We start from the raw sequence: 19113 nt of genomic DNA, 5'->3' as shown, positions 1-19113 counted from the left end.
TGTGCAACAGCATCACACATGGAACAGCTGGGCCTCAGTGTCACAGTGTCCGAGCCAGACGGAGACTGTATTTCTCACAGGTTTCCAGGTGATGCTGACGCTGCTCCTCTGGGGACCACACTCACAACTGCTCATCTGGTAGCAGCCCTTCTCACCGGCCCCTTTTAATTTGCTTCATCCAGAAACACATGCCCTGTGCTGAGATCATATAACATCGTAACCTACCTGACCTTTGTAAAACGTCTTCCTGTCTACAGCTAGCAGGCTCTTCCTGAAAAGGCAAGCTGAGGCCTTAAAGTGTGCAGTGACTCCTCAGCACTCTTCCACATCTCAGCCTCCCTGGCCTGGACGGCGGCCTGCCCCTGCTAGCCTGCTACTGTGAGACTCACCGCAGCCACGCACACCTCTCCGGGCTCGAGCAGATCCCGGGCCTCACACCCTCAGGGGCTGCACCTCCAGCTGCTGGTATGCTCTGGGTATTTTAAATATCTATGAACAGATATTCTAGGTTGTCCCAATACTATCACCTCACTGTCTTCTTAAAGATCTAAAATCTGACATACATCCTGAGAATAATTACGTGAAGGAACAAACTAACGCATGGTCTAGGATATGCTGCAGTATTTTAACACTTATATTGCAAGAATAATTTTTATTTTATTTCAAATACCTTCTACACATAACAGCATTCGTGTGTATATGGGCAACTGCATCAGAATGCCTACACACACAATAAAAATCAAAGAAGGTCAAGACAAATCAGAAACGCTTACTTTGAAATGAAAAACTAGAGCTGCATATCAATAGACTAAAGATTCTTAAAAGAACTTGAAAAGATCTTCTTTGGGCATCAAATAAGAGAAATTAATAAAAAAATTAATAGGTCAAAGAAAAATATTTGGAACTAGCTTATAACTATTTTCCTTATTTCTTCCCCAGTTAATGATGCCAAAAAAAAAAAAAGACTACAGAAGATCTTGCATAAAACACCAGTCACAACTAAATAAAATCATGAAAGTCTCTTATTTTGAAGACTCTACTTTTTAAAAGATTTAATAGATTTTCATTTTCATGTAGTGTTTATGTTTTTGAGTAATGCATTTATTTTTCTCATCTAATCGCTCCTATTAAAACTTTTGATTTATATTTTTGCTGATAGTAAAAATTGTTTTTCTATTTGAAACAAACCAAATATTTAGTTTCACTAATTTTTTTAAAAATTCTTAATGTTTGAGGGGCACCTGGCTGGCTCAGTTGCTTGAGCATCTAACTCTTGATTTCAGCACAGGTCACGATCTCAAGGTTGTGAGATTCCAGTTCCTTAACGGGGCTCCATGCTCAGCAGGAAGTCTGCTTAAGATTCCCTCTCCATGGGGGTGCCTGGGTGGCCCAGCAGTTGAGCATCTGCCTTCAGCTCAGGTTGTGATCCTGGGGTCCTGGGATCGAGTCCCACATTAGGTTCCTGTTGAAGAGCCTGCATCACCCTCTGCCTATGTCTCTGCCTCTCTCTGTGTCTCTGATGAATAAACAAATAAAATCTTTAAAAAAAAAAAAAGGTCCTCTCTCCCTCTCCCTCTGCCCACTCCCTACCATGCTCACGCACCCTCTCTTAAAAAAAAAAAAAAAAAAAATTAACACTTGAAAATGAAACTCCAGTGTAAAAGTTTTTCAAAACTAGTACCAAAATGCTAGTACTGACATTTTGCTCTGGCAATGCCATTACCACACACATCCTTTTGTCCTTCCTGCTGTCCTTCCTCCTAGATAATTTTTCCTTTTTTTTTTTTTTTAAAGATTTATTTATTTGAGAGAGAAAGAAAATGAGAAATAGAACACGAGTGTAGGGGCAGAGGCAGAGGGAGAAGCACACTCCCCGCTGAGCAGGGAGCCTGATGTGGGGCTCAATCCCCAGGACTCCAAGCTGAAGGCAGACGCTTAACTAACTAAGCCACCCAGGTGCCCCGAAAACTTTTGCATTCTTGAACAGCTAGCTAACTACCTGTCCTGTTGGTAAACACAACTCCAGCATCACTCACGTCGGGCAGCCCTCCAACCTCACCTGTGGGTAAGGATGCCCGTCTGGCCCCGAGCACCAGTGCAGCCCTCCCTCCACACCCCTCAATCATACTTCTGGTCGAAATCTCTGGGAGCCAGGACCACACTGTGATTCTGCACACCCACTTACATAGAACCTGCCACACAACAGTGCTCGATGACAGTTCAGTGAGTTAATGACTTCTCCAACAAATACGTGGCTTCCTCTCTGGTTGGCACAACTTGATTTCCAGAAAACACGTTAATGAATCCTTGCTCACTATCCCTCCCCCACATCCCTCTTTTGAAGGCCAGGGAAAATTGTGACCAACCCAAATTCAAATTCCTTTCACTTGCTCTTTTATTCTGAGTCACCCATTAAACATTAATTAAGGCTAGACCAGGAATACTGGCCGAGTGGATGAAATAGCCCCGTCCCTCTGCCATCGACGTCTCCCACCTCTGCCTTCAGGTCCCATTCTGTGAACACTCCTCAATATGCAAACATTCACTTGGCATTCGCCCTTTTAGAGCACCCCTAGCCCAATCCGACAGCACGCTTGCTTTACTCACCGGCCCGCACTCTAAGCTCCACCAGGCTGATGGAGGAGGCTAAGGGGAGGCTGTGACAACGGGAGCTACGAGGCCTGCTCCTGGACGCCGCTTGGTGGCCTCAGAGACTAGATGTGGTGAGCTCTTTGGGCAATGCCGTGCCAACTCCCCCACCTGCCATCTGCATCCCTGAAGTGCTGCATGGCAAAAACGTAAAAATACCAGATCCATGTACATCTCGACGATGGGAGTTTTGTCATTGGTTTCTGTAAGAACAGCTTTATTACAACATCCACCCAGCATCCCCAGGCAGCGAACCAGGAGCAATTTCCCATCTCTCCCGAGGCCCCTCGCCCCACCCCCTCGGTGGCCGGACAACTCCACTTCTCTCCCAAGGGTTTCTGATCCTTAGTTCTACCTTTGGGAAATACAAGAAGTCTGGCTCTTGTCACTTTGTACTTGTCTTTTCCTGTGTTATGAAGCTTCCCTGTTTAAACCGTGCACCCCGTGTAATGACGAAGGCACACACTAGGTCTCATCGCGTGTGATTCCCCACGGCACAAATCTCTCTCAGTGTTTGATCTGTCAGCTACCACCCAGACATGAAGTCTCATACTCTGCTTGGTGTTTCGTGTGAGTGGGGGCACAGGTGTTGAAAAGAGTAAGCGGGAAAAAGAGAAAGTTCAAAAACAGCAGGGCTGAGGCCAGGTGTCACACAGCGGTATGCCAGTGCTACAATGCCTGTTTAATTGAAACCTTGTAATAAAAGTTTAAATACATAAAATGTTTTGTTTTGTTTTTTATCAAAAGAACATCCCCCGCGTCCCCAGCCTGATGCGCATAGAGGAGGGGCAGTGCAAACTGGCTACCTATAGGGAATAGAGAAATGGCAGGTCCAACGCTTGTTGGCTTCGTATTCCTCAAAAAAAATGCTCTGTGAGAGAATTCAGAGTCTCAGGTGAGTGAGGACCCCACCCCACACTGGCTTTCTTCAAGTAACTGGAGTCCACACAAGGCATTCTGTACCGTGGAGAAAGCTCCTCTTGGCTTTCAGAAGACAAGGAAGAGCAGGGCTTCGTGTCTGGGCAGCACTACGTTCTCGACGGTGCGTTCCATGGAGTGCACTTGCTCGGGGGAGGCTGTCAAGAAGGCCAAGGGCCCGATGCGCTGCTCCGCGCAGGAGTGGCACAGGTAACCACCCTTGTTCTCCTTCCTGTTACTCTGCAGTGAGGGGGAAGGAAGAGGAGTTAGGGGGGTGATCGGGCAACAGGGATTTTCCACAAAGGGACCAGGTGCCATTATCCTAATGTCTTCAGAGCCGGGACGACCTGAGGTAACCCATCCCACAGCATGGCCATCTAGGGTAGACGCAACTCTATCAAACTCCCTTGGGGCAGAAACCAGCCTTTGTCATGGCACGGGGTGAAGAGGCCAGGAAAGCTGAACAGGGCGCCCCAGGGGAACAGTGGTCCTGTAAGTGTGGGACCACATCCCCCTCTCCCAGCCTGACTCCTGACTATACCGCCTGTGACGCAGAGGCCGACCTGACGTCTCCTGTGCCTTGCCTGTGAAAGGCTCCTAACGAGGATTATATACACGTTTCTCTGTTATCTCAGCCCCGGTAAGCTCACGGCTCACGTGTAAGAAGAAGCAAACGACTGAATCAAATTCTACGGAAAGCAAAACCTGCCGAGCCCACATACATAAGTGATGGGGAGCTTCTTCATGGTGAGCACGGTGTCCACGGGGATGGCATTGTTGCACTGCCCCACGCAGCAGCGAACCACTCCGGTTTTCAAGACATTACTTGTCAGCTCTGGTTGCAAGAAGTACTCCTGATGACAAAAGAGAGAGAGGATAAAAGCAATGTTCCTGCCACACTCCGCTTGGAAACTCCGATAGCGCCGGCGCGGGAAATGCTCTTCGGACTCAGCAGAGTCCACCCAGGAGAAAAGCACTGACTGCCCTCAGTTTTTCTGCTTTTTCCCTGCCTGTAAGGTGGTCCCCAAGACTGAACATTTAAAGCACTTCAGCTGGATTCTTGATAAAATGTCCAGTTTAAAAATAAAAGGTTTAATGGGCAAACATGTAAAAAAAATTAAAAATAAAAAATAAACAACTATCGGCTGTAATCTTATTTCAGAACTGTCTCTGGATTTTTATCTCATGCTGACCTATCTGGAATCATTAAAAATTATTTGTATAATGACCTTCCAAGCAAGGTTGGCTGAAACGGGGGACCTTAAAAGATCTGCCCGTATTGACCTAGTGTGTTGCCTCTTCCCAGGCTGTGGCTGTAGGAGTGAGCAAATACTTGGCCTCCTCAAGCTTCAGCCTCCTCATCTGTAAAATGCAGATAACGCAGTGCCTGCCTCATTTGACTGATGTGAAGGAGAGATACTCCCCCATGCTAAGTGCTCAGGGCCTGGCACCCAGAGCAAATGTGAATGACCTCCCAGACTGGAAAAGCCACAGGGACAGGGACAGGAACAGGGACCAGTGTCTCATCTGCTGCACCCTGGCGGAGTTTTGTGGCCGACGGCAGAACCACAAAATCTGCTAACCAAGTAACTATGATTTTCAATTTTCTGGACTACAACGGGCTATTGATCTACTCTTAGCAAAACCTATTATCTAGTATTTTGATTGATTTGGCTTTCTCTCGTGCAGGATCTGTCTGCCTGTACAGAAAAGAACAGGAAATATATAAACACTCCTGTTCCCACCAGTAACTGAGGGACCACTAAACCAGGAAATCCTTTCAAAGCAGAATGACAGGTTTTGCTGAAATCCCTTTTGCCTGTCATCTCTATTCCACTCTCAGGGGTAGCCAGTGTCATGAATTTGGCATGCACCGTTTTTGATCAATCCTTAAAGGCCATGTCCTAGAATGTTAGCTTATCATCTTACAGGTATCTACATAAATGATCTACTTTGAGTTTGCTTCCCATCTAGCTCATCTAAGTGCTACACGGGGCTCAATCATCCCACTCTTTCCACATTTGATTCAGCCATTCAGCTTCCAAATTACTGCCCACAACGCAGCAACGGACATGCTTCTAAATGCTTTCCCACCCAACCATGCAAGAGTTTCTCTTTTTACAAACTTTCTGAGCAGGATCCACACCAAGAAATCTACTTAGCATCACAATTTTAAACACACATATGTACATATTTAAAAGTTGAGCCAACAGTTTCATGAAACAGTATTTAACCTGGAGTATAGTCTTTGTCTTTCGGACTTTTATTTCAATCTCGCCTTTTTAAAAAGCTTATCATAACTCACTAAATTAACTTCATAAATCATGAAGAGATTGCAACCGACACTTTAAAAAGCACGGCTCCAAAGTAGCGGTTCTCAAACACTTTGGACTTGGGACCCCTTGACACTACTAAACAGTATGGTTTCCAAAGAAGGTTCATGTAGGAGAGTTTCATCTATTAATATTTACCACCTAACAAAATTTAGGCTAAGAAATTTTAAAATGCTTATTCTTCTTAAGAATCACAATTAGAAAAAAAAAAGAATCACAATTATACCTATCATGTTAACATATTTTTATGAAAAACAACTGCATTTTCAGGGGAAAAAAAAACTTCGAAGAGTAGCACAGTTTTTACATTTTTGCAAGTCTCTTTTGTGTATGGCCTAAAGGAAGACAACTGTCCTGTCATCTCTGCTTCTGTGTTCAGCCTGTAGTGCTATATGCCATGTGGCCTCTGAAAACACTGCACCTGAGTGAGAGGGCGGAGGGTTTCCTAGTATCCTACAAACAGCACAGCATATGTATGAAACTGGCAGCCGAAAGGTCGAAGGGACTCATAAGCATGGCTGCCAATTTTTTATACAGGCCTTTTCCATTTGCCCTTAAATTTCTCTGACTCTCCTCCTTTTGAGGCTTGCCCCCAACAACGCCTTTCCTTGCTGCATACTTGATGTCTCTGTCTTTGCTGCGCATTGGGCAGACAAGCTTGGGTTCGGCTTCAGATCTGGGGAGCTGGCCAGGAGCTCTTCGCTGATGGCTCGTTGCTGGCCAGTGGCACAGTCTGGTGACTAATCCAAGCAGCTGCCTGGGCTCTCTGTCCTAGGGTCTGTCCCTGGGGCCTCATCCTGACAGGGTGCGGCCAACATTTGGCGTTTAACTCTTGTGGCAAGGAAATAGTTTTTGGGTTCCATTTGGGTAGACATCTCTTGGGGAGTTCTTCCTACCTGATGGCACACCAGCTTGTTTCTTCCTCCCATTTGGTTTGCTCTTAGGTTTCCTCCTCCTGTTCCAGTGCCTCTTAGCCTCCTTTTCTTAAGCAAAGGCTGGAGAAGCTGTTTGGTTCAGCCTGTGAAGGCCTGACTTTGGGGAAGAACCAGTGCGTACAGAGTCACTCAGGACTTTGGTGTGCTTGTTGCCTTAGCTTTTGGTATCTTTGAATAAAACCAGCCATGTTCTACTTGAAAAATGGGAAATGATACTTTGATTACCCCACATGCAGCCCTCTGGTCTGCATTCTCGAAAACTGGGCATTCATTTTTTGTGACACTGGTTGGCTACAAGAGTCATTAGACTCTGGAGAAAAATGACCAACAAACCCATAAATCATATAATACCATCTTACAATTGTTTTGTAAAAGGGAGGGATTTGGAGATTGGGCCTCTAAGATTTTGATGACATCTTGTTCGTGTATATCTGTGTTCATGCATGTTGTAAATGTGAGCTATTTTCTCTACCTCCAGATGGTATTTTTTTATGAAGATTTTATTTATTTATTTATTTATTTATTTATTTATTTATTTATTTATTTATTTATTTATTTATTTATTTAAGAGAGAGAGAGAGAATGTGCATGTGTGATGGAGCAGGATCCCAGGGGGAAGGGCAGAGGCAGAGGGAGCTGGACACACAGACTTCCCTGCTGAGTGTAGAGCCCAACACAGTGCTCGATCCTGAAACCCTGAGATCATGACCTGAGCCAAAGTCAGAGGCTTCACCGAATGAGCCACCCAGGCTACCTCTGGATGGTTTGCTAAAATTAATTTGTAAAACATCTCTAGTTTGTTTAAAGGCAAACACTTGGAAAAAATTGGGCATTCTGAAACTTAGAAAGACTAAGTTAGACTTAGTTAGAAAGACTAAGTTAGACTAAGTTAGTTTCTTAGAAGAAACTAACCCAGATGTGGTTTGGAAAATACTTGGAATTAAAGTTAATTTAAGGTTGTTGGTTTACTGGAAATAAAGGAAACAATTCTGTTAAGCTTTAGAAAGTCTGTAAGAAGGGAAATCTTTGGAAAAGAATTTTGTGTGTTGTCAGGATTAAGACCACGGAGACTTACTATGTAAAGTCTATTAGAGCGTGATCGACACCTGGGGGGGATAGTAGGTTGGGGAGAGGGGGCAGAGGGGAGGAGAGGGAGCACAAGATCAGATAGCAGTGGAGCAGTGATTCGGCATCAACAGAAACCTTAGTGATTCTCTGAGGTACAATCCAAAAGTTGGATTACCTTTCAGGACATCCTACTCTGGGGCAGATAGTCATGGGATGTGACCACCTGGGTAGAGGGCATCCCTCTGGTGGCAGCTGAGGGCTGTGGGCCACATTCCCCACAGCTGAGAGTCCTCACTCCTGCTGAAGATTTGGAACTAATGGGAAAACTTCATTCCAACAGATTTTTGCTTGAAATGTCACTGGTCCCGTTTGATCTTCCAGATTTAAGGCAGTGACTTCCAGCAATTCAGTAAAATATTTCTTTGGAAACAAATATGACATTTATCTTTTTCTCCCAGCCAGATGCCTCCAGGATTCAGAAACTCCCAGTGACTATTCTTATTTTCATAGCAATGTAATTATTTCTGTAAGTTCAGTAAGAATCTGGTCTCCATGACAGAACACAACTGGAAACACTGGTTATGTTACCAAGGCTTTGACAGGCATGTCACAGTTAAGGGACGCAGGCAAAGGCTCAGACGTGACCAGACAGCTCTGAGGAACTAAGGATGACTTCACGGAGCCAATGAAACCCCCTGGAAAAATTGGTGTGGACCTTGTCACAGGGTGCCCAGCAGCCTTGCTATGGGAATAAAGGGTACCTCCTGGCAGGTGCAGAAACCTAAAGGTATTTGGGGACTTCAAAGACAGGAATTCACCCAAATCTGTAGATATTGCAGACAAAGTCTGGTGGCAAGTATTTGGCTTGTCTTCTTCACCTCGAGACGCTGTTAAAAGCTCAATCTGATATTCCTTATGGAAAGTTCCAGCACAGCAGATTTAAAAACAGTAACAACAAGCCAATCACTATTCTGGCCATGCTTAGGTGAACAATTAGGCCAACTGTGTTAAAACTGGACTTAATTTTACAAACAGAATCATCTTCATTTGGCTATCTTTGAAAATGAGGGTGATTTTACAGAAACTGTTACAGTTACACACCTCCATGGGTGTTAGATTCTAGTTGAGAATTAAGGGTCATTGAAGGTTTGCCTGCCTGTTAAACTGGACTAAGCCTTGCTAGCTGCACTGTGTCAACTAAGAGAAGCCCTTAGAGGTGAGGTGGCTTTGGTTAAGCCCCTATGATGTGTTACCTGGAAGGTTCTTTCTACACTTTCCATGACTTAGGAATTCCTGACAAGGCTCACATTAGGGGGTTGGACACAGTCAGGTACGTTCGCTATGTCTGCATCAGGCAGGTTGACATGCCCCACAGATGTGCCCTTGTGTGGCCTGAATCCCAGACAGGTGGTGGAGGCATCGAGAAGACCAGCTCCAACCTCATCAGCACCATATGAGGTACTGCCGACCACGGTTCTTCAGGGAATGAAACTGGGAAGGCTCACAAGCAGATTACTGAATCCACAGGTTCCCTACACCCCGTCAAGCAAGGACAATCTCCCAAAGAACCCTGCTCGCAGCCGAGAGCCTCCAGTGGACCTGAAACTACTACTTAGGAGAGCGTGTCTGAAGAAAGCAGTTGATCAATACAACAAGATACCCAGTTACAACGACTCCCCTGAGGCCCTAGACAAAACAAGATCAAATGCCCTATGAAAACTAGTAACCAAGGTATAAAAATCTCGATAATGCAGGATGTTGGGTTTCAACCTGGGACTAAAGCGTTTTTCTAAAAGAGAGCAGGCTTCCATTCCTCAAACCCTGATCTCTGCCTCCTTTGAGCAGAAAGTAGGTGCTGGGGTCATCCTTCCAAGTCCCTCAGGAACGAGGAAAGACCAAAGACAGTGGGGGCTGAACCTCAGAACAAAGGGTTAGCAGGGCAGTGCCCAGGCCTTTCTTGTGTGCCTTCTGATTTTCTGAGTCCTTGCCTTCTCCCCGGCTTCCAGGAGGCAGCTGGAGGCTTACTCTGCCCTTCTCTTCCCTCCCCTCCTGTGGCTGCCTCTTGAAGAAACCCATTCCTTGCTGCATACTCATGTCTCAATGATGGCGTCTGGAGACATCGAGCGGATGAACGTGGGTTCAGGGACATGCATAGTATCTGTGTGAGGAGCTGGGCTCTGTCAAGTGCCCGGAAGGCCCTCGACCACACTTTAGAACCAGGGCTCGCTCCAGCGAAAACTCCTGAGCAGTGGGGGTGCACATTTTCCCACCAGTACCAGGAGGGTGCCTGCCTTCCATATGATTTTTGTCAATAGCTGAAAAGGTCAAACGTTTTCATTTTTACCAATGTGATTATTTTAGTTTAGTTCCTGGACTATGACAGAGGGGTTTTTTTGTTTTGGTTTGGTTTTTTATTCTATTCACTGGCCACAAGGGCTCCTTTTTCTGTGAACTTCTCATTTGTATCTTTTGCCTACACAACTACTAGGTGGCCTATGTGTTACAAATCTGTAGTTCTTTATGACTTTTGCCAGTCCTACTCTCTGCAGTTACATAAGCTCCAGGAGGGCAGAGATGGGTTTTGCTTGCTGCCAAACTCTGAGAACATTCGGCAAAACAAGCATCTTAAAGGATGTTTCCTAAAGATTAACTAAATGTTGCCTATTACTTTTTCGCCCTGAAGTTTTACATTTTGATATAACTGTTATAGAACTTACAGGACTTCCCATTCTTATGTCAAGGTTATGAAGAAAACCTTCCTTATCCTAAGGTATTTTTCTGACTTTTATTTTTTTTAGATTTTATTTATTCATTCATGAGAGACACAGAGAGAAACAGAGAGGCAGAGACACAGGCAGAGGGAGAAGCAGGCTCCATGCAGGGAGCCCAACATGGGACTCGATCCCGGGCCTCCAGGATCACGCCCTGGGCTGAAGGCAGCGCTAAACCGCTGAGCCACGGGGGCTGCCCCTTTTTCTGACATTTCTAAAACTGTTTTCTTACATTAGGTCTTTAATCCAGTTGGAATCTATGATGAGGGTATAAAGAATTTAACTTGACTTTTTTCCATATGGAAAGCCAACTACTCCAGCACATTCTTTCCCTACCATGTGTAATTCCTAGCTATGACAAGTGAAGTTCCCACATATCCTTGTAACTTTCTGGGAACATCCATTGACCCATCTCTTCTGCTTTCATTAGCATGTCTTTACACTCTGACTATCCACCCACAAGTTCCCACACTAGGTTCTTCCCCTGACTGGCTATTCCTGAGCTATCCGTCCATGTGAATTTTACAATCAGTTTATCAAATTCCACCAGGCTACAAATCCTGTTGGGCACGGACCATGCTCTTTAGGGAGAACTTCCACTTCCCATACATAAATAAGATCTTTACGACACAGAAGAATCCCACTAGGCAAATGAATCGTCTCACAGTCTAACTATTTCTAAAAGCTAAAAAAAGAAAATGAACCTTTAAAACCCCAAACATAATGGGAAAAATCAGTCTTCCTATACGGACAATTAGTTTGAAGACAATCTGTCATTGCTGCGCTGACAGACACGGTGCTACGGTGGGACAGAGATAACTTCCCATCTGGCCCAAGGCGTGATTATAGCACGTGTAAAAGTGGTAGACTCTCCAACTCCCCAAATCTTGCTGGTGGATCTAAAGCTGACTAATGGCACCCCTCCCACACAGTAAAGTCCATGAGATCATGAAGCATACCACCTGTTTTGTTACCTATACTCCCCAGCATGAACTTCAGTGCTTGGCACGTAACCAGGTCTCTATAAATCTACTTTGTCAACTGAGTGAATGGGTGAATCAATCAAGCCCCCCTCCACTCTTTAGTGACATCCTGGTATCAACTACTTCCATAGGTACAAAGACCATAGCTGCTGTGAAACGCCATCATCCAGGGAACTGCCAAGGGGCTTACGGCACTTGGTAAGGTCCGGGCAGAAGGAGCAGTGCCAGTTGCTGCAAACACTATCCCAAGGAAGAAAAGCAATGCTTACCCCAAAGCTTCATTAGAACACGTAGCCTTCAGGAACCCAAAGCCACATGATAACACTACTTCCTTAAATGCTTCCAGGCTGCTTTGGTTTGAAACACACTGGTTCTTTATATGCAGTTGGGTCCTTGGCTTATGAAGTGCCATATGTATAACCCACACCAACGCTCTGTCATCGTCCCCATGGCAGAGAGGAGGGCACGAGAGCTGAGAAATTAGTCACTTATGCAAAAGATCACAGAGGTAGATCACAGCAGATGTGGGACTCAAACCCAAGTCTAAGTGCAGAATCTGTGCCCTCCCAGCACCAAGCAACATGAGTCGCTCTGTCCTACGATCTGTAAATACAAAGCTACATGGCAAGGAGGCACACAACAACAGAACTTCTGTCAGGTAAAAACCACACCTCAAATACTGCTGAATGAATGGGTGCCTGCCATGACTCCATGCTCCTCCTCAGATGGCAGTTCTCCCCTCAATACCTCCCCCTCCTGGAGCTGAACGTCTCAAAGACAAGTAACTGCCTCAGAGGACCCCTGCATCCTCCCAAACCACCACAGCAGGTACCCCGTCAGGCCACCAAGAGCCATCTCTAACCTCTCCTCTGGGGTGTAAGTCCTACCATTGTGCCAGTTTTATAGATTAGGACACAGAAGCACAGAGTGCCAAGTGACTTGCCCAGAGTGTCAGGCCGAGAGAGCAGAGCTGTGAGCCGAGGCAGTCTGACCCAGGGCCTGTGGAATCAGGACCCCCAGCCTGAGGCCAGGAGGGATGCTGCTTTCATCCAGAGCACAGACACTTCCGGAGCACCACCTATGTGCCAAGCACTGTTTTGAGGACGTGCCTGTGCAACGTGCATTACGAATCTCAGATTCTGAGTCAGAACTCTGTCAGTTGAGTGTCTGCCACTGGCTCAGGTCACAATCCTGGGGTGCAGGGATAGAGCCCTGAGTCAGGCTCCCAGCTCAGCGGAAGTCTGCTTCTCCCTCTTCTCCTCCCCCTGCTTGTGCATACTCTCTCAAATAAATAAATAAAATCTTTAAAAGGGAAAAAAAAAAAAGAATCTCAGATTCTGGAAGGCTGAGAAGCTGTCTCTGAGCAACCAGCAGGACTTCATGACACTTAATACAAAACTGTAATGATTCCCTTCACTTCCTCAAAACTTAAAGAAATAAAGGAACAAAAAGGCTGGTAATGAGCTACATTTTCTACGGGGGTCAGAGGAAAAAGAGGCTGCCTGGCCAAATCTTGGTTACAGAGACCAAAATGGTTTCTCACTCTAGGTAGCAGGAACCAATGTCTCCTTCTGCTCCAAAGCCTCAGGATGCAGGACTCCACCGTTCATGTGCTTTCACATTCTCTAAATTATTACCCTACTCCCATCCACAGAGCCTTCAAAATCCCCACAGCCTCCCCGCTGAGCAGAGGGTGGACTTAGCCACTTCCAAAGAGGATGTCTCCAAATAGAGTCGCAAGCTGTGATAAAAAGCAGAAGTATTCCCTCTCATGCAAGGGCTTTCAGACCCAAACATCTGGACACATGGATGGGCCACGTTTCTGGGGCTTCCTCAGAGCACTTCTGTGAACAGCAGATGTTTTCCAACTCAGACTCAGTAAAGGGGGAAGTATTTCTCTAGATTCCATGTCCTTTTCTTTATGGGGAAAAATTCACGTTCCCCATAAAATATACACAATAACCAACTGATGAGTATTTAACTAGCTTTATTTTTTTTTAAGATTTTATTTATTCATGAGAGACACAGAGAGAGAGGCAGAGACACAGGCAGAGGGAGAAGCAGGCTCCATGCAGGGAGCCCAATGTGGGACTCGATCCCGGATCCCCAGGATCATGCCCCGAGCCAAAGAAAGACCCTTAATCATAAGATACCTAGGAATAAACCTAACCAAAGAGGTAAAGGATCTATACCCTAAAAATTATAGAGCACTTCTGAAAGAAACTGAGGAAGACACAAAGAGATGGAAAAATATTCCATGCTCATGGATTGGCAGAATTAATATTGTGAAAATGTCAATGTTACCCAGGGCAATTTACACGTTTAATGCAATCCCTATCAAAATACCATGGACTTTCTTCCGAGACTTAGAACAAATTATTTTAAGATTTGTGTGGAATCAGAAAAGACCCCGAATAGCCAGGGGAATTTTAAAGAAGAAAACCATATCTGGGGGCATCACAATGCCAGATTTCAGGTTGTACTACAAAGCTGTGTTCATCAAGACAGTGTGGTACTGGCACAAAAACAGACACATAGATCAATGGAACAGAATAGAGAACCCAGAAGTGGACCCTGAACTTTATGGTCAACTAATAATACTCGATAAAGGAGGAAAGACGATCCATTGGAAGAAACACAGTCTCTTCAATAAATGGTGCTGGGAAAATTGGACATCCACATGCAGGAGAATGAAACTGGACCACTCTCTTGCACCATACACAAAGATAAACTCAAAATGGATGAAAGATCTAAATGTGAGACAAGATTCCATCAAAATCCTAGAGGAGAACACAGGCAACACCCTTTTTGAACTCGGCCACAGTAACTTCTTGCAAGATACATCCACAAAGGCAAAAGAAACAAAAGCAAAAATGAACTATTGGGACTTCATCAAGATAAGAAGCTTTTGCACAGCAAAGGATACAGTCAACAAAACTCAAAGACAACCTACAGAATGGGAGAAGATATTTGCAAATGACGTATCAGATAAAGGGCTAGTTTCCAAGATCTATAAAGAACTTATTAAACTCAACACCAAAGAAACAAAAAATCCAATCATGAAATGGGCAAAAGACATGAAGAGAAATCTCACAGAGGAAGACATAGACATGGCCAACATGCACATAAGAAAATGCTCTGCATCACTTGCCATCAGGGAAATACAAATCAAAACCACAATGAGATACCACCTCACACCAGTGAGAATGGGGAAAATTAACAAGGCAGGAAACAACAAATGTTGGAGAGGATGCGGAGAAAGGGGAACCCTCTTACACTGTTGGTGGGAATGTGAACTGGTGCAGCCACTCTGGAAAACTGTGTGGAGGTTCCTCAAAGAATTAAAAATAGACCTGCCCTACGACCCAGCAATTGCACTGTTAGGGATTTACCCCAAAGACTCAGATGCAATGAAATGCCGGGACACCTGCACCCCGATGTTTCTAGCAGCCATGTCCACAATAGCCAAACTGTGGAAGGAGCCTCGGTGTCCATCGAAAGATGAATGGATAAAGAAGATGTGGTTTATGTATACAATGGAATATTACTCAGCCATTAGAAACGACAAATACCCACCATTTGCTTCAACGTGGATGGAACTGGAGGGTATTATGCTGAGTGAAATGAGTCAATCGGAGAAGGACAGTGTATGCTCTCATTCATTTGGGGAATATAAATAATAGTGAAAGGGAATGTAAGGGAAGGGAGAAGAAATGTGTGGGAAATATCAAAAAGGGAGACAGAACATAAAGACTCCTAACTCTGGGAAATGAACTAGGGGTGGTGGAAGGGGAGGAGGGCGGGGGGTGGGGATGAGTGGGTGACGGGCACTGAGGGGGACACTTGACGGGATGAGCACTGGGTGTTATTCTGTATGTTGGTAAATTGAACACCAATAAAAAATTAATTTATTTAAAAAAAAAAAAAGACGCTTAATGGCTGAGCCACCGAGGCGTCCCTCAACTAGCTTTAAAAAGCCTTTCCGACTCCTCTATGTACCTGGTGGGAGGCTGAGGTGTCAAAATCTCTGTCAACAATTTGGCAGTATCTAGAAAAATCACATATCCATTTATCCTTTACATAGAAATTGAGATTCTAGAATGTGTTCCCCAGGACACACCTGCAAACCAGAAAATGACTTGTGCCTTGTGACGCCTCGTGGCATTATCAATGAAGGCAAAGGACTTGCAAAGAACCCAGCAGCCATCGTGCAGGGCCGCGCCAACCATGACATGCTGACCCAGTGAGTACTCCTCAGCAGCCTCAAGGGATGAGAAGAGCTGTGAACAGCAACAAGTGATCTCCACACACATCTCTCAATGACAATAAAAAGTGATTCCTGCCCCAAGGTTCTGGTGGCACTGCTTGGACTCCACAGCTCCCAGGGTTCTCACCCCCTTGAGAGAGCGTGAGATTCGGCGCTTCTGCTATACAAAACCTTCTCTGTTTTCGAGATGGCAGAGGAAGGAGTATTCACGGTAACTTTTACACTTAAGTTCTAGGTTTTGGCTTAACTGGTTCACGGAAAGATGGACTAGACAGCCCCCATGAGCTCAAGTGTCTGCTGAAGTTTCCAACTGGGTTGAAATGACTAACTGGCTTCTCCTCCCACCTCTGAAAGGCAGGAAGGAGCTGGAAATAGTGGTGGGGCAGGCTGGTTTGTAGGGGATAAAGAGCAAGTGCCCACACATTCCCCATATCTCAGCCTGCATATTCATTCTCCCCTCCCCCGGGGACATTCCCAGGAAGAAGTCTGGTGGTGGCAGCAGCAGTTGTGGGTTCAAAGGGGACTAGGGAAGGGGAGAGGAGGAGGGCAGACCCAGAAAACATTCCTGCTGCTGTTGCCCCAAGAGTGGTGAGCACAAACTGAGCGAGGGAGAAATTAAGAAACCCGTGAACAGAGGCGCCTGGGTGGCTCAGTGGCTGAGCATCTGCCTTCGGCTCAGGGTGTGATCCCAGGATCAAGTCCCACATCGGGCTCCCCACAAGGAGGCTGCTTCTCCCTCTGCCTGGGTTTCTCTCTCTCTGAGTCCCTCATGAATGAATAAATAAAATCTTAAATAAACAAAATCTTAAAAAAAAAAAAAAAAGAAAAACACATGAACACAGTTGATATTCTAAAAAGAACACTTCAAGCTGAATCAGGAAAGAAGTGAGAAAAGAACCCACATGTTTGATTTCAACTCTTCCTGCACCGAGAGCCCCTGTCCTCTTGAGCAAAAGAAGCCCCTTCTCTTTCAACCCCAGAGCCTGAACCAAAGGCCTTTGCAGGCCTTTGGTTGATCCCTTTCAACAAGTTTGATCCCTTACTGAAACCCAGTAAAATCTGGATGTTGCTAAATTAACTTGTGTAACTGGTTCCTCTTACCCCAGCTAAAGTCAAAATGTTCTCCAAAGATTTGGTCATGATGAGACGCTTCTTGGCACGGGTTACTGCAACATACAGTAAATTCCATTCATCCTCAGAAAACGACTCTAAAGAAAGCGAAGGGAAGAGAAAGGTATCAGCTCAAAACCCTCCAAAAATAAACAAAAACCTCACAGACTGGTGGCACAAAATGCTGAGTTTTAATATGTGCAGCTACTGGGAAATCCCGGGAGCCTGATCACTGGTCATGCAACACCCATCATGCCTGGTGCATGTTTTCATTCATCCTCCCAGGTCTCTTCATGACAGTTGCGTGGGACTGATGGGGAAACTGAGGCTCACAGGGCCCAAATCACTTGGACACATGGGCCAAGGCTGAGCAAGAGCCCAGGAGCTGAACGCAAGGTTGCTAATCTCCAAGGTCCACATTCTTCCCTATTCCTGACACTGTCTTTCTCTCCAACCCAGTCCAACCTGGAAATGTCGGGCTGTCATACAACAAGCAGAGAAGAAACACACATCACAAGGCTCTGCTGCCCCTGAAGCCTCTCCCCTGATAGTCACCACACCCAGGACAACAGTGAGAACGCAGCACTGAGCGGCTATCTGTGAATACACTGAAAGCCATTCAACTCTGTGCTTTATTTTTTTTTTTTAGGATTTTATTTATTTATTTGAGAGAGAGGCAGAGAGTGGGACAGAGAGAGCATAAGGGAGGTGAAGGGCAGAGAGAGAAGCAGACTCCTCACTGAGCAGGAAGCCTGATGTGGGTCTCGATCCCAGGACCCTGGGATCACAACCGGAGCCAAAGACACTCAACCGACTGAGCCACCCAGGTGCCCGACTGTGCGCTTTAAATGGGCAGACTGTAGGGTATGGGAATTAGACCTCAATAAAGCTGTTATAAGCAAAAAAATTATATAAACATGCACTGGCCAGTAAGAAAAAAAAAAGGTAGCAGCATATTAGATAAACTTTTCTTCACCCAATATGGAGCCACCGTTGCCTAGGGCCCCTCCCTCCCCCACTCTGCTCTAAGTTATCTTCAGCACCACGTCCTTCTGTAATGTTAGGAATGTATTCCACCAGAGACCAGGAGTTTTTAGCATTTCTATTTTCAGGCTGCCAATGTATGCTATGCCCCAAATTCTGAGTGCACGGTTAATAGAATGTTTGTTTATAGAAAAACTTCACATGTTTTAATCCTAAGATTTAAAACCGAAATAATCACACACTCAGAGCATAACAACTTGCCTTGAGTATAAATTTATATAAAAGCAGACAAATGATACAAAGTGCTTATTTTTTTTTTTATGATTTCCTGGCCCCTTTAGTAAAAATGAGATTTAATTTTAAAAAACAACATTTTGGGGGGTTGCCTAGGGGGCGCAGTTGCTTAAATGTCTTGATTTCAGCTCAGGTCATCATCTTGGGGTCCTGGGATTGAGTCCTGCATTGGGCTCCCTGGTCAGCGGGGAGCCTGCTTCTCCCTCACCCTCTCCCCCTCCAGCCCCTGCTCTCTCTTGCTATGTCATTCTCTCTCTAAAATAAAATCTTTAAAAAACAAAACCAACACCACTTTGGTAAGCAGGTAAATTGTATGTTTTTAAAGCTTCTATGAGGCTGGGTACCCAATAACTGATGGTGAAAAGCCCAAATCTGAGAGTTAATGCCAGGGGGAACAGGACCACCATAAGCACAACCCCACCCTACTGGCAGCCCTGAGAGAGGTGGACTCGGAAGACTCGATTTTCAAAAACACACAGTAGGACAATAAAAAACTTAGAACCAGGAGGTGGGTGTTTTTCCTTTGAAGAGGATCCTGCCAAGAGGCCACACCACCCAACAAAAAGCAAGGCAACCCAAGGAAGCACCCCCAGCAGGCGGCTCGGCTCGCACAGAGGCTCCTTACCAACTCGGAAGTGGGGCAGCTGTGCGAGGTTGTGCCTGGCACAAGGCACTTTCACAAAATCATCCAGAACATGCACAGTGTCAAATTCCAAGCCTTTGGCTTTATGCACGGTGCCCAAAATGTACTCTGGAATAAAAAGAGAGCACAGTTAGATGGGGGCTTGGCAGGGGAAGGGA

The 19113-nt window shown here is 45.4% G+C and overlaps 1 protein-coding gene across 2 annotated transcripts in view; it reads right to left on the bottom strand.

The window, feature by feature from the left end:
* Positions 1–3290: 3290 nt before the first annotated feature.
* The window catches only part of FBH1 (F-box DNA helicase 1), a 50256-nt gene continuing 34433 nt past the window's right edge, over positions 3291–19113 (bottom strand). For both annotated transcript variants that reach the window (XM_055331129.1, XM_055331128.1), the window contains 4 exons: positions 18938–19063; positions 17026–17132; positions 4290–4421; positions 3291–3807 (listed from right to left, as the gene is read on the bottom strand). In XM_055331129.1, coding sequence (XP_055187104.1) covers positions 3637–3807; positions 4290–4421; positions 17026–17132; positions 18938–19063 — 536 coding nt within the window. In that variant the 3' untranslated portion in view covers positions 3291–3636. The remainder of the gene's footprint in view (positions 3808–4289; positions 4422–17025; positions 17133–18937; positions 19064–19113) is intronic.

This window comes from Nyctereutes procyonoides, unplaced genomic scaffold (genome assembly GCF_905146905.1).
Source record: "Nyctereutes procyonoides isolate TBG_1078 unplaced genomic scaffold, NYPRO_anot_genome, whole genome shotgun sequence".
Taxonomy (NCBI): domain Eukaryota; kingdom Metazoa; phylum Chordata; class Mammalia; order Carnivora; family Canidae; genus Nyctereutes; species Nyctereutes procyonoides.
This window is presented reverse-complemented; position numbering and strand designations above follow the sequence as displayed.